A 14070-nucleotide genomic window follows, 5' to 3' on the forward strand; every position below is an offset into this window, starting at 1 on the left:
AGTGTGAGGTTAAAGGTTGGATGTGATGATCCTAGAGGCCTTTTCCAACCTCAGTGAGTCTGTGACATTTACGAAGACGGGCTCTCACACATATGAGGCTGGGGGCAGGCTGCTCCCCAGGCCGCGCAGATTACAGGCACCCTCTGCTGGGGTGGTCTCCCCACACCTCCCCCTCCCGTGTGCGCCTGCCAGGTGGGCTCCCTTGTGGCGTCAGGGTGATGCTGGGCACCCTTTATGACGGGACCCACCCCGTTAAGCACAGTTGTCAGAGGCAGCTGGGACCCCCCAGCAGCCCGTCCCTGCAGGCGAAAGAGCACGGGAGCGCACGGGGAGCTGCCGAGGAGCCTCCCCTCGGTGATTAACGAGTCTGGGGCTGCAGCAACAGGGGCAGGGGGCTGCGCGGCGAGCTTCCCCCCAGCCCAACCTCCCCGTCTCTCCAGGCCGGGGCCGGGCCTCGCTTCCTTCCCTCCTCCCTGCCTCCCTCCTCCCTCCGTCCCGGCGGCGCTGGGAGGCGCCTGCCGCTAACAAAAGCCGGCGGCGGGGCTGCCCGGCGGCCTCCCTCCCTGCGTCCCTGCCCGGCAGCAACAAGTGGCTGGCGGCGGCTTCCCGGGGGGGAGGCAGCCGGGCTGCGAGGAGAAGGAGGAGCAGGAGGAGACGGAGGAGCCCCCGCGGACGGCGGCGGGGCCCCGTGGATTACAACTGGAGCTGGCCAGGAGCTGGGGGGAGCCGGGGGGCGCCGCTCCCCTGCCCGTGCCCCTGCCCCTGCCCGCGGTGGCCATGGTGCGCGGCGGGCGGCGGCGGCGGCGGCGGGCATGAAGCCGGCGGGATGGGCGCAGGCAACGGCAAGCAGTACGGCAGCGAGGGTGAGCCCGGGGGAAGGGGGCTGGGGGCTGGCGAGGGGGTGTTTGCTGCCGAAAAGCCTTTTGTGAGGGCTGGCGGAGCTGCGCGGCTGCTTCCTGTCTGGGCAGAGGGGAGAGGGAAGGGGGAGAGGAGCCCCGGGCGGCTGGGGAGGGGAGGCGGAGGTAACGCGCTGCAGCTGCTTAGCGCAGCCCGGCCCCGCTGCCGCGCCGTGCCCCGGCGGCTGTGTGGGGGCACCGCGGGGCCCCCCAGTTTGTGTCGGGGTGGGGCGAGGGAAGGAGAAGCACCGCTGCTCCAGCAGGCTCCGCGGTGCCTCTCCTTTGGTGCCAAGCGAGCTCCGCTGTCGGGAGAGCCGGAGGAGTCGGGAGCTGCACGCTCGCGGCGTGTCCCTGTAGCAGGGCTGGGCGCACTCGGTGCCGTCGCTGGAGTAACCTCTGAGTACATGGGGTCGGCCATTTGTGTCCCCGAGCCTTCTCGTGGATCCACGGGAATGCTCGTTTCAAAGCCTTGGGGATGGAAGTGCAGGGTTAGGGTTATCCTCCGCAGCCCAGAGCGAGTGGAGGAGAGCTTTGCTGTTCTCAGACAGCCCGGCAGTAGCTGTGGGGAGGACTGGGATGTTCCTCAGTAATTCCCCCCTTCCCTCCGTCCAGAGTGGAGCAGAGATCAGCTCCTGGGAAGGCTGACGGCTCCTGGCACGTGTGGCAAAGCTGTTTGTGCAGCGCAGAGCATTACCTGAGTTGAAGAATAGTAGGCAGTATGTTGGTTTAAAACCAACCAGTTGAAAAAACAAAAACACAAACCACCACAATCAAAACTGTGGCCCATGCTTCGGTTTTTCAGTTCAGATTTCTTGTTCCACCCATCATTAGTGTGTTCTAGATCCAGGTTGCCTGGCAGCTTCTGTACAGCATCAATCACAGTGAGACACTCTTGATCGCTGCTGTCTTTCTGGGTGATGGGGAGGACAGCAAATCTAAATCTCTTAAAAGGAAGCCTTTTTTTTTTTTTTTTATGTAAGGTACTCTGTATTCCCAGCTGGGGCTTTTGGTACCTTTAGCAACTGAACTACCCGATTGCCATAAAAATTGCTTTTAACAAGATGCGATTGCAACCCCCAGTGGAAGGGTAGCAATGTCCCTACATCCAGTTCTTCTGTGCCCTAAAAGCAACATGAATATCTGTGTTGAAGTTGATGAAGTGGCACTTGTAGTTAAGTATGTTACTTTCAGCTTTGTGTGCTTTGTAGGCTATTATATTGCAGTGTGCTGTTTTAGGGACTGAAACCAGGTGTTTAGGGATGGAAGGAAGTACCTTTGCTTAGCTAAAGTTGGATGCTCTCATCTTGCTTACTGCTTGCTGATACCTGAACTGAGATGTCAAGAGGACAACTGAAAGTTATTTTTTTTAAATGGATGTTACCTTCTAGTCTTCCCACTTGGAAGACTGTGGAAAATTTGGAATCCGTCTGCTCAAATTCCTTCTAAAATCAAAGATGAGGAGATGAATTATGGCAACTCCCACACAAGAAAGCACTAGATAACATTTATTAATAGGAAATTATATTTTGCATGGATTACTACATTTTGTTATGCTTATCGGAACTAGACAGTTTTTCAAAATCACATATATGTTGTATACATGTAAAATCTCAGGCGGGTATCCTAAGTGTTTGTGACTAATCACATAAGCTACGCTATATTTCCTTTTATTTCATTTTTGTTTTGCTTGTCCAAAGCTTTATTGAACAGAATCTTATTAGAAGCTACAAATTGGCATGCAAAGTAGACAAGAGAGCTGGATGTTTGAGTAGTCTAAAATAATTTGTTGTCAGAGTCTGAGTGAATAGTTCCTGGCACCTCCGATAAGTATATCTGTTTTCCACAGATATAACTTAATTCTGAGACAGGAGAAAACTGGATCACGGCCAATCTTGAAAGTCAATAAAATCGCTTCTCTGGAAATTCACAAAGTACAAGTGGGGTATGAGCACAACTCTTATTTTGAAAGGGAAAAAACAAATTGTAGAATACCACATCTTGTCTACAGGATTTTACCTGGCTTTTAGAGTAAACTATTAAATAAAGTTTATTTTGCTAGTCATCAGTCGGCCTTTTCAAATGTTTCCTTAAGGGAGATGGCTTATGAGAGCTTGTTTCCCTAGAAAAATACAGAGCTTGAGAGTTTAGGCTTATCATAGTGTGTGGTAGATCCTGACTGAAGTGTTAATGCTTGAAGCCAGTCCTTGTGAGTGTGTCCAGCAGTCAGGTTTCAGCGGCGTGACTGCAGCCAACAGGTTACCAGAGCAAGAAAACCCTTTGAGCACGGAGCAGTTGCAGTTGAGCACGGCGTGCACCTTCGTGAGGGTACTTGTTGAAGGTACTTGTCCTTTGCTTTCTTGCCGTAGGGATAAATCCTTCACCTTTCTGTCACTGGTGTAATTCTCTGCCTGATTTTTAGGTAAGCAGAGATCTGCCGAGCTTATGCCTGATAGTGGAAGGAGCGGCCTGTTGTTGTAGCAGCTATCGAAATCCAGTTTTTATATTCAAGGATTTCTGTTTAAAATATATTTGTGAGGAGAGTCGCAGCTGAATAAGTGAGGCGTGATTCATCGCCACAGATGAGGAGGCTGAACTGCACTACCCTTTAACTGCTGCCGAGTTGATTAGACACCTCGGCAGCTGCTGTCTGTACCATGCTGCTTGCTCTCTGTAACCCTTCTGGGCACCTAAATAGCTTCACGTGTGCTCAGCGGGGGTCTGGGCCGGAGCCTGGCTGCAGGGCCCAGTGCAGAGTGGGGAGCGGCTGAAATCGTCCTGCTTTCTTTGGGAAGAGGGCACCGAGCGCTGACCTTACAACCTGAGACATTTTTGCAGCTGAAAAGGGGGAGGGGAGGAATTAAAAACTGCAGGTTTCTGTTTTGTGGGGCAGTTGGGTTTGTGAGATGAGCCCAAAGAGCAGGCTCTGTGTGCCCGCACCTCCAAAGGAAGCTGTGGTGTATGGGTGGAGTGTCAGGCTTCAAAATAATGACTCTTATTAATAACTCTTCAGTGCTTGTCCTCTTCCCAAGTGACTTCTGCATTAGACTGTGAGACTTTGGGACCAGCCAAATTTTATGCAGTTGAATGGTGTTGCAACACGTGGTCAATAACTGTTCAGACCACATGCAGGGATGTCTTATTAACGAGTCAATCTTCCAGACTGCTGCAGTTGGCCTCCTGCCCCATCTCCTTCCAGAGGCTGGCCTAGAGAGGGCTGGTGACAGCCTGCAGCAGGTCTGGTTGACCTGCCGAAATGTGTTGTGGAAGACTTGATGCGAGAGGGAAGCCAGGTGCTGTGAAGGGCAGAGGGTGGCAAGGGGAGAAAGAAAAAATGGCAGCATAGGCAAGGAGATCAATGTCCATCTCAGTCAGAAGTCTTGCTGACTAACTGGTTACATGCTCTTATCCAAAAAGAAAGAAATAATTTGGGAAGACTTAAATGGGAGCTCTTTGGGAGTAACTTTAACCCAGTTCTGGTTTTGGCAATGTTCCTTCTCCAAGCTTCTTTGGGGAGGGCATTCTCCGTTCTCAAGCCACTTGGAGGTGAATACCCACCTGCATCCAAGCGTCCTGGAGATGTGAGGTGCCAGTGCAGAAGCCTGGCTCTGTCACAGGATGTAGCTGCACCAAAACATGTGCAGGGTGCTTTGTGGGGATGGCTTTCACTGTTGATGCCATGTGAGCTGCCTTGTGGCAGCTGGAGCTTTACAGGAATTGCAGCGCTAACCAGCCTGTAGCACTGTGGCAAGAGGTCAGTCTGTGTCTGCTTTGGAGTAGGTTGCTCTCTTAAATCCTTCCCCTCAGGAGGAGGAAAATTGTTAAAGTACAGTCCTCATATTCCATGCCTGTGTCCTCTTTGGTGAAGCTGCTGTTGGACACTGTCTCCTTGTGAACACTGCCATTTGATTACAAACCAGATTTCTGTTAATTTGGGGCTGGTGAGGGGTCTGATACTTGAGGTGTTGCATATAGAAATACTTTACTCCAAAAATCCTATTATTCAGGACCAACAGGTCCGTTAGGATTTGTTTCCTCATGGAGTGTTTGTAGATAAACCTGACAAGCAATGCACATCAGGTCTGAACAGCAGTATAACATGGTGGGTTTGTGCTGGAGAAGCTCTGTTAGTGATGGGTAGGGTGTTTTATTGGAAGAGTGAATTTGTAATAGTGTATCAGATTATATTGATGGCTTATGTTGGTTGTTAGAACCTGAGGGGCATCACAGGATATTTTAATGAGGGTAAGGGAATGGAAAAAACAGTAAGTCAGTTTGTATTGGATTAATTAACTATGAAATTGTGACCTCCCCTCTGAGGTGTCTTCTCTGTGCAACCAGGGCAGTTCTTGAGCCTGGTATTTAACTTTTTTCCACCCCATGAGTTCATAGGCTGATGTGAAGAGTTCAGTTAGGTGCTAAGTGTTTTCATGGCCGTGCAGTTTATCCCTGCTTTGTTTCGATGTCTGAGTTGCAGTTGCACACAAGCACCTGATGTGAAGCCTAGCATGTAGCTCTCAGCACTGTCCTGCTTGCTGATCCATCCTTCCTCAGGAGACCTGTTTAGATGCTGCTCTTGCCATTTGTGGATAAGTGTTTTTGTCCCGGCTTGGCTTCTCGTCTGTTACACCTCCCCAGTGTGTGATCGCTGCTGTTGAACCCTAACACCCTCCGTAGGACTGCTGTGAATATCACGGTGCCGCTCAGTGGTGCTTCTTGCGTGGTGCTTGCTTGTCTTACTGCGCTCGGTCAGGGCTGGTTCCTGCATTTTACCTGTGGCTGTTTTGCTCTTCTGGGATTCAGGGAGTGAAAGGTTTTGTCTCTTAACAGCAAGATTTTGACAGGAAAGATAGCCAAATTCAAAATGTCAGTCCTGCAAGCAGCACTGATTTTTCTTTTTAAATAGCGAATTCCCAGAGCTTCTGCTCTGACAGTGGCCAACTGCTGCCAACCTAAAGTAACGTTTGTGAAAGCTGCTTATGGTATGATTTTTTTAATGCAACTTTCAACTGAACGACACAAAAGGATTGTGTTTGGGTGTTTACTCAGTATGTCTCCAGAAAGAAAATCTGCTCTAAGCTGTGTGCTCATGTTACTGCTGCTTCTCCAGATTTCACAGTGGTGGGGTGCGTGCTGCAGTCAAATGAGCTGCTGCCCTATTTCCAGTTTCTTATAATACAGTGTTTTCTTACACTGGAATTCTGTGTCTGTGTGCGCATGTGTGTTTATACACACCTGCACAAAAGGTAAAATATTTGTGGTGGATCCAGGCTTTAAACTTGCTAATGTTACCTGCAGCTTTCTAGAAAGTAACAGTGGCTTGTGTGTGTTGTTTCATAAACTGCTGCTCATTTCTTAAAATCCTTCTAGGAGGAAGGCTGGGTCTTATATCTGTTAAAAATAACAAATAAAAGATAGCACTGGGCTGAAACAACTGCCCTAGAGTACAGTTGGCTAAAGTAACTGGATGCTATTTCTTTTTGTATGTTTGCAAAAATAAAAAATATTGTTTGGGTGCTAGTGGAAGGCTTGAATGAACTTTGGAGCTGATCTGCAAAGGTAGCAGGAGCCCAAGATTTGCACGTCCTAGTCATTCTTTATCTGCTCCCCACAGGTGAGGAGAGAAAGGAGGGTGCTGTGGCACCTCTTTTGTAGTCTTGTCAAGCTTGTCCTTCTCCCAGACTGAACTTCATAAAATCCTAGCTGAAGTTGATGCTGTCATGTTACTTGTGGAAAAACGTTGACATGCATTCAGAACTGGCTATGTGCTTTTAAGTCTTAAGTTTCTACTCAAAAAATCTCCTCAGAGAACTTAGGTTTTTGGCATTTTCAGTACTTCAGCTACTTGTGGATTCCTTGCTTCTGCTAACAATTCCTAACTAGGAGTTGGTTTGGTTCTTTGTGGGCCTTGTTTGTGTTAGGGAAGTGATTGGCAGAAGGCAGAGGATCTCACTTGAAGGCTGAAATGAAGGAGTGGTTTATTTCTGCTCTTTGTATTGTAGCAAGCTATGCTGGTATTCTTTAATACAGGATGTGTTTTGTCACATTGGGGCAACCTTAAGGAGTAAAAACCCTTCAGAGTTTTAAAAGTGGGTGGTGGGTTTTCAGCAGAATCTGCTCCTCCTTCATACGAAAGTGAAACGTGCAGCACTTCCTAGGAATACAGATGTTCAATGTGTGACTAGATAGATGTGCATTTTAGGGTGAGTGCTGGTAGTACTGCTCTAGGTAACCTCAGGGAGAAGTGTTTAGTCCTGTCTGAATGTCCTGCACTTCAGCTGCAGGTCTGCCCGTGTGTCTTTCAGCAAAGATAGCACGTTAAGGACAATTTTACAAGATCTCCTTGGAGGAGCTGAAGCATGGAGGAGGTGCTGTGATCTTGAAGTTACGTGCTGTAGATCATTAAAGAAGTTCCCGTTTTCCTGGATTGCAGCCCTTATGTGCTTGCTTGCCATTGTGGTGTTTGTAGGTGTCTGCTCATACAAAGGAGAACTTAGCAGAGACCATGGCCATTCTTCTGAAGAAGTTAGCAAAGTCTGTGTGTTGACCAAAGGAAGGGTTTCACTTCCAAGAAACTCTAAAGCAGAAGCAAGCAGAACTTGTCTTTGTTGACTGGAGAAATGCTCTCAGGTATCTTCTATAAGGAGGTGTGAAGAAGTGCTGCTGTTGTGGCTGTGCCACATAGGCTGAATTGTAGGAGAGCTTGGAAAGTGCGCAGTTTAAAGTAGTGCCCTAAGGGAAGACTTGAGTTAGCTGTGTTTGACTGGATATTGAAAGCTTCAGCTTGGTACCGGTAGCCAAGCTCAACAACAGTCATTTCTTTGTGGTATAGGTCTCCACACCCTACATAGTTTTGTGACTTCTGCCTTAAACAAGTAAATGTGGAGAGAAGCTTGCTGGTTATTTTTTCATGTGCATTTCCCCTAAGCCACCAAGTTGAAATCTATGTTCTAAGGCTGTATTGCCATGCAAATTGATGTTTAACACGTAGGTCCATATGTTAACTGCATAAAATTGCAGGAGTCAGCATGGCATTGGGAATGTTTTTCCTTCCTGTGCTCAGCTGGACTGCTGGCTGAAAATGCAACCCCAGATTTTTTTTCTCTCCTCCTTTTAAGCAGAGGAATATCAGGTGTGGAGTTGATCTTAGAGAATCTTTGTTCAGTGCTGTGAGCTTGTTCTAACACATCTGTTCTGAGATTCGATGCGTGAAAAAAATGTAATGGTTATAGCAACTTGCCTTCAGAAAGGGGTGAGGTAGTGACTCCTTAGAGCCCAGGAGTCATGCGGTTAGACTTATGTTGCCATCATATCCTTGTTCCAGTAGTGTTCGTGTTAGCATAGTGCTTAACCTGGAGCTCAGTGCTGCAAAGCATTAGTGGCATGCTGTGGCAGTAAATCCTTCCGAAGAACCTTCCTGGAGTAAAGAGAGAAACAGGAAGCTCTCGTTCGTGCTTGTGTTCTGAATCAGGAAATTCCTGTCTACAATGCACAGATTTGTCATATCAACATCTTAAATCACGTGATGCTTTTCTTTCTCAGGGATTTGTGTACAAATGTGTACACGAGCTGAAGGAATACTATGGTGAAGTTTTCTGAAAGGGCATGCTTACTTGGACAGGGCTCTAATAATCTTTTCCAGTGAATGTATTCTAAAACTCTTCTTCCTCAATTTTCTTCTTTGTTCCTCCAAACATGCTAATGAAGTTTGGAGGTGATAGACTATGAAAGGAGCAGCTCAGGTGTCTTGTCTTAAGAAACAAAAAATATCAGGAAAAGTTGGTATAGCATTAATAACAGCTAGCTAAGAAGAACCTCTTTTAATCAAGAGTCAAACAGTCATGTATGGCAGTGAAAGAAGATGTTGGATCAGGTCTAGTTGTCACATTAGACATGTAGTCTTGCCTGTATGGGAAGCTCACACTTGTGTGGCTGCCTGTACTCTGAAGCAAACTGTTTAAGGCTCTCGTGTTTGTTACCAGATTGCATACTCTGTGTGTGACTGGATGGGATGGAGGGGCTTAAGAGTTTTTTTTTTTTTTTTTTCTTAAATTGTGTAAAGAATTACTTGAACTAGTATTTCAATTAACTTCTATCCTTGTGAGGCTGTAAAGCTATTGTGAGAGCTGATGAACAGAAAGTGCATGCATTTGAGGGTTACTTACAGTGCTCATGAGTGCTTATCATGAAATATGTCATTGCTTTCTCACTGTGCAGTGATGGTAGTACTTGATCTAACTCACTGCTGGAGTGCAAGGCTAAAGACAACAGCTGGTCGCCAACAGAAGGACTGAACAGATGATCTTTTCTGTAGTACCTAGTAAAAGCATATTTCTGTTCTCCGTTTTCCATTTGCCTTTTCTCTGACAGTTTATAAGGAAATTGCTTGTGGCATCAACATAACTTTTTTTTTTTTCTTAGACTAAGATGATGGAAACAATAAGCTATTGCTGAAATATGTGGTGAAAATTGTTGATATTATACTACTACGACTCATGCTTTTAGAATTTTTGGAACCTCAGGATTTACTAAAAGAGGTATAAATAAAAGCCTCAGAGCAGAGGGATCTCGGTTCCAGTTAGCAGTGCTAGCATTAAGTTGAAACTAACAATATGCTCTTGTACGTCAAGAAGATCTAGTAGTTGACCTTCCTTCTTGAGTTCATGTTTGATTGTGCTCTTTTGTAGCCAACAAGCTTGAGGGCCCTCATCTGTTTCTTAGCAGGGTTTGAGTACTTAGGTGCTCCTGCTGCAGAGCCTCTTGCCGAGGAATTGTTTTCTTCTCTGGATCGTTAGAGTACCAGCGAGGATCAGTACAGGCAGTAAAATTACATTAAGACATTTCCAATCAACTCCTGGCCGTTTTGATGTACACTTTAAAGCCTGAAGCGTACGGACTCTCAGATTGGAAATAACATCTCCGGAGATGTCTGACCCAAGTATTTTACACATTGACGAGACCCCTACCTGAGCCTTCTCTTCTCCAGGCTCAGCTGTCCCATGTCTCAGGTACTCCTTCCTTCTCAGATGCTCCAAACCCTCTGCTGTGCTGGAGCAAGTCTCTCCTGTACTGGGGGCCCCGCACCAGGCCCAGCACTCCAGGTATGGCCTCAGCAGCGCTGAGCAGAGGGGAAGGATCACCTCCCTGCACCTGCTGGTAACGCTCCCACTAGTTCAGCCTGGGATACTGTTGGCCTTTTTGCTATGAGGACACATTGCTGACTTATGTTCAACTTGGTGTCTACCAGGTCCTTCTCTGCCAAGCTGCCTTCCAGCTGGTTATACCTCCCAGGATGCAGGACTCTGCATTTCCTTTTGTTGAACTAACTTTGAGGCTCTCTTTGGCCCGTTTTTCATCCTGTTGAGGTCTATCTGAATGGCAGCAACCCTTCGGTGTCTCAATTGCCCCTCCTGGTTTAGTATCATTGCAAACTTTCTGAGGGAGCCTTCTGTCCCATCATCCAGATCACCACGAGTGACTGGGCTCCGGGTGTGTTCATGCTGCTCCTCACAACTGTTTGAGCTTGGCAGCATCCGTCATTTTTCAGTCTGTCTCACTGTCCATTTAGGCTGTCTACACTTGATGAGTTTATCTATGAAGATGTTGGGGAAACCAGTTGGCGAATCTTACTAAAGTCAGAGGAAAATACATCTGCTGTACTCCTCTTGTCTATGGAGCCAGTTATTTCACTGTGAAAGTCCATCGGCTTAGTCAGGCATGAATTTCCCTTGTAAATACATGCTCATGACTTCTGGTCGCCTTCTTGACTTAATATCTTTGGAAACAGTTCCAGAAAGCTCTGTTACTTTCCTAGGACTAAGGTGAGGTTGGACAGCCTATGGTCCCCCAGGCTGTGCTCCTTTGCCTTGTTGAAGATGGGGCTGCCTTTTGCTTTCACCCAGTCATCAAGAACCTTTCCCACTTGCGATGATATTTCTAAGATAATTAATAGGATTTTGCCACAGCATTTGCCAGTTCGATCAGTGCTGAGAGGTGCATCCAGTCAGGTCTCATGGATTTGTGTCTGTTCAGGTTGTTTAAATGTTCTCCAACTCCATCCTCCTCTACTTGTACTGGCTGCTTGCATTTACAGAGGGTGCTGCCAGGCTTTCAGAAGGAGTGTTCAACTATAGCAAGTCCTGGCAAGTGCTAAGGCTGACTCAAAGTAGCTGATTATCTCTAAAATTGCTCTGTAAACTTGTGTCTGCAGCTGGTTTGGAGGTTTTTGGCTGTAATTTATTTTTACATTATTAAGGTAAAAAGAAAGCCATCCTTTCCACTGTTAAAAGGAACTCGCACTTCAGACTGACTTTGTTTTCTCTGTGCAGAGAACAGGTAAAGTGAAAGTTTCTTTTAAGACTTGTGGTGGTAGAATCTGGCTCTGTTTTTGTTGTTGTTTCTGGCAGTATGAATGGCCTTCAGGAAAAGCTGCTTCTAAGTTTTGCCTGTTTTAGAACTAATAACTAGCCCAGATTCATGTGTTTTACTGTCCTAGAAAGTGGAGATCATTGCTTTAATGAAGAAGTTACTTCTGCATTAGTCATGGTAGGAAAAAATTTCTGCAGTTCTCAAGTTCTTCATAGCCATGACTTCATTGAATCCTGGTAGAAATACTGGACAGTAATTCTGCTGGAGTCAAGATTTGCTTCTCTCCACATATTCTGGTATTGGATCAAAAAAAAAGACTTTAAATTATGATGATGTGTAGGTAACTTTCAAATTTAGAAGCAGCAGCGTATTTTTCCATAACCGAAATTATGAAATATTTGTCTTAAGTTTTCCGCTAAAACCAAATGAGCAGAAAGAGTCATTATGAGAGGATGCGGTTAATTTAGCGCTATAAAGTCCTAGGAGATCCTTTTCAGCTTTGTGTTTTTCCATTTAAACTTGAAGTTGTGCACAACACAAAAGAGCATGTTTGGGGTATTGGTATGTTATACTACTTGGCAATGGAATTTACATTTTGATTTTAGTACCAAAAAGCTACCTTTAGGTTTAGTTCACTTGGTGTTCTCAATTCCTTGAACACTTGTTATTTGTGGTAGGGGAGGTAACCTTCCAGTGAGATGGAATGGGGGATGTCCTGTGCCATAACAAAGTCTCTGAAAGTCATTGGGATCAGGACAATACCCAGTGCCTGACTTGAGGTTCAGACACAAAAAATGTCACCCTTAAATTCTTTCAAAACAGATTTTATTTGCATTAGTGTGTGTATAGAGTCTACAGCATAGTCTGATGCGAACTCTTCATTGGCACTCTGTAGGCAGGGGCAGAGTATTTTGCTTATGTCTTCATTTCTCTTGGGAAATTATTGCTATTTATTCTCATGTGGGTGTACTCCTTGTTGCGCTATTTGGTAGTATTTATGGGGAAACATGAATGCTTGTTGTGGGTGTTTTTCTTCTCTTGCCAGGAACTGCTCGAACAAAGGTGAATGTGACACTTCCTCTCCCTCAAACAGTTACTGATCTTTCCGGCTTTGACTGTGGTTCTGAGTGGTTTTTCTCACCTCTGAGAAAGTTCCCAACTGTGAATGGGCTTACAGCTTATCGAGGAGTAAGACATGAACCAGGAGTTAGCGGAAGGGTTAGTTTCTGCTTGGTTGTCTATGAATTTATTGATTTAGGTATTGTGTTTTAATTTAGTTCCTTGGCAGCGATGTCGTTTGCTTCTCACCGTGGAAGCCCGCAGAACGCCGAGCTGTATTTCTGTCTCCAGCAGCTGAGGTGGAATCACTGCCCACCACCTTAAAACTGAACATGTCTTGCTAGCTGTGGGCCAGCAAGCAAGGTGGAGTGAAACAACCCTGTTGCTTACCGGCATTGAGCACAGGAAGCAATGTTGGCAGCAGAAGGTGGGCAAAAGTGAGTGCCACAGACTTTCTCCTTCCTGGGTTTCCTGCTTCATTTGCCAGGCCTCATTTGCTATTAAAAAATTCATGCCTTTCTGTGGATAAGATCTCCTGCTTCCCCCTGCCAACCACCACGTCCTTCACTGAAGTGTAGGGTTTCTTAATTAAGTCCCTACATGAGCAGCAGCATTCCTAGAAAGTGAAGTTCAGCTTCCATAGGATTAGCGTCTAAACCAGAACAAGCCGGGTCAGACACAGGAGCCTTTCAAGCAGGAGTGCTGGCACTTAGTGGCTCTGTGGTTTGCCTGTTTGTCCCTTTTAAGCACTGATTAATCCTATCCATGTTTTCCTCGATTTTTCTTCCTAATTCAGGTATCAGCACTTGGCTGAAAGGAAGGTGGTAGGTAGGATGCAGAGGCTGGTCTTTCTGTGAGCTGGGCCGTACAATTAACTGGCTTGTTTCTAAGGATAGCCATCCATGGTTTTGAGTAACTGTGGGAGGAAATGTAAGACAAATTGTGAAGGATTCTGAAAATTTAGGAGGTATTTTGGAGCCAAGGCTGGGTTTTTAACTGTGCACTTGAAGAGGAGAAGAATCCTTATGCGTTCTTGCTTTAACCCTGTAAATGCTGGCTGGCTTGTGGATAGCAAGTGGAGTATTGACAAAAATCCCCACATAACCAGTAGAACTCATTCTTCTAAGCATCTCTTTTGATAGTTAAACAAATCCCCTATTTACCAAGGAAGTGGTGGTTCTTAGACTGGAGAGACACTCCAGTGGCTGCTGGCTCACTCTCAGAAGCAACCATTTTGGACGTGTTGAGTAAAGTTCGTTTTCCATGCTGAAGTATTTCAGTGGGTGGTGCTCTCCAGAAACGACGACAACAGTCTAGCACAAAAATTTCTGTACCAAACAGGACAGACCAAGCTCACTCATTGATATGAAATAATCTAGCCCTGTAGTCCCGGGTGGCTGGTCAGGCAGCCTGTCTAATGTGGCCAGGTAAGGAAGGGCAGGGTGAGGGCAAGGGTGGTGTCTTTGGAGCTCCTCAGTCTTTGACACATCCTTAACTCGTAGGCAGCACAACTAAATTTAAGCAATTTTGCTGTGTTGTATTTTTTTGAGTCGTACCTGACAAATCTGCTTTTGGTCTCTGTTTGTAACGTGTACCAATGTTAGAGGCACAGGATGATTGATGTGAGAGCTCAAAGGCAAGTTCAAAGAATTCTCATAGTTACCGATTGCTAATCTGCTTTGATTTAGTGCACTCTCCAGAAACTGTAACACAGTATGCAATGATGCTCTGTCACACCTTTGCATTCAAC

At 46.2% G+C, this 14070-nt stretch overlaps 1 protein-coding gene across 1 annotated transcript in view; it reads left to right on the top strand.

Moving 5' to 3' along the window:
• Positions 1–544: 544 nt before the first annotated feature.
• FBXL7 (F-box and leucine rich repeat protein 7) overlaps positions 545–14070 on the top strand; it is a 182678-nt gene continuing 169152 nt past the window's right edge. Inside the window, exon 1 of the mRNA XM_082753936.1 lies at positions 545–863. Coding sequence (XP_082610062.1) covers positions 827–863 — 37 coding nt within the window. The 5' untranslated portion in view covers positions 545–826. The remainder of the gene's footprint in view (positions 864–14070) is intronic.

Source organism: Aythya marila (assembly GCF_965140915.1).
Source record: "Aythya marila genome assembly, chromosome: 2".
Taxonomy (NCBI): Eukaryota; Metazoa; Chordata; class Aves; order Anseriformes; family Anatidae; genus Aythya; species Aythya marila.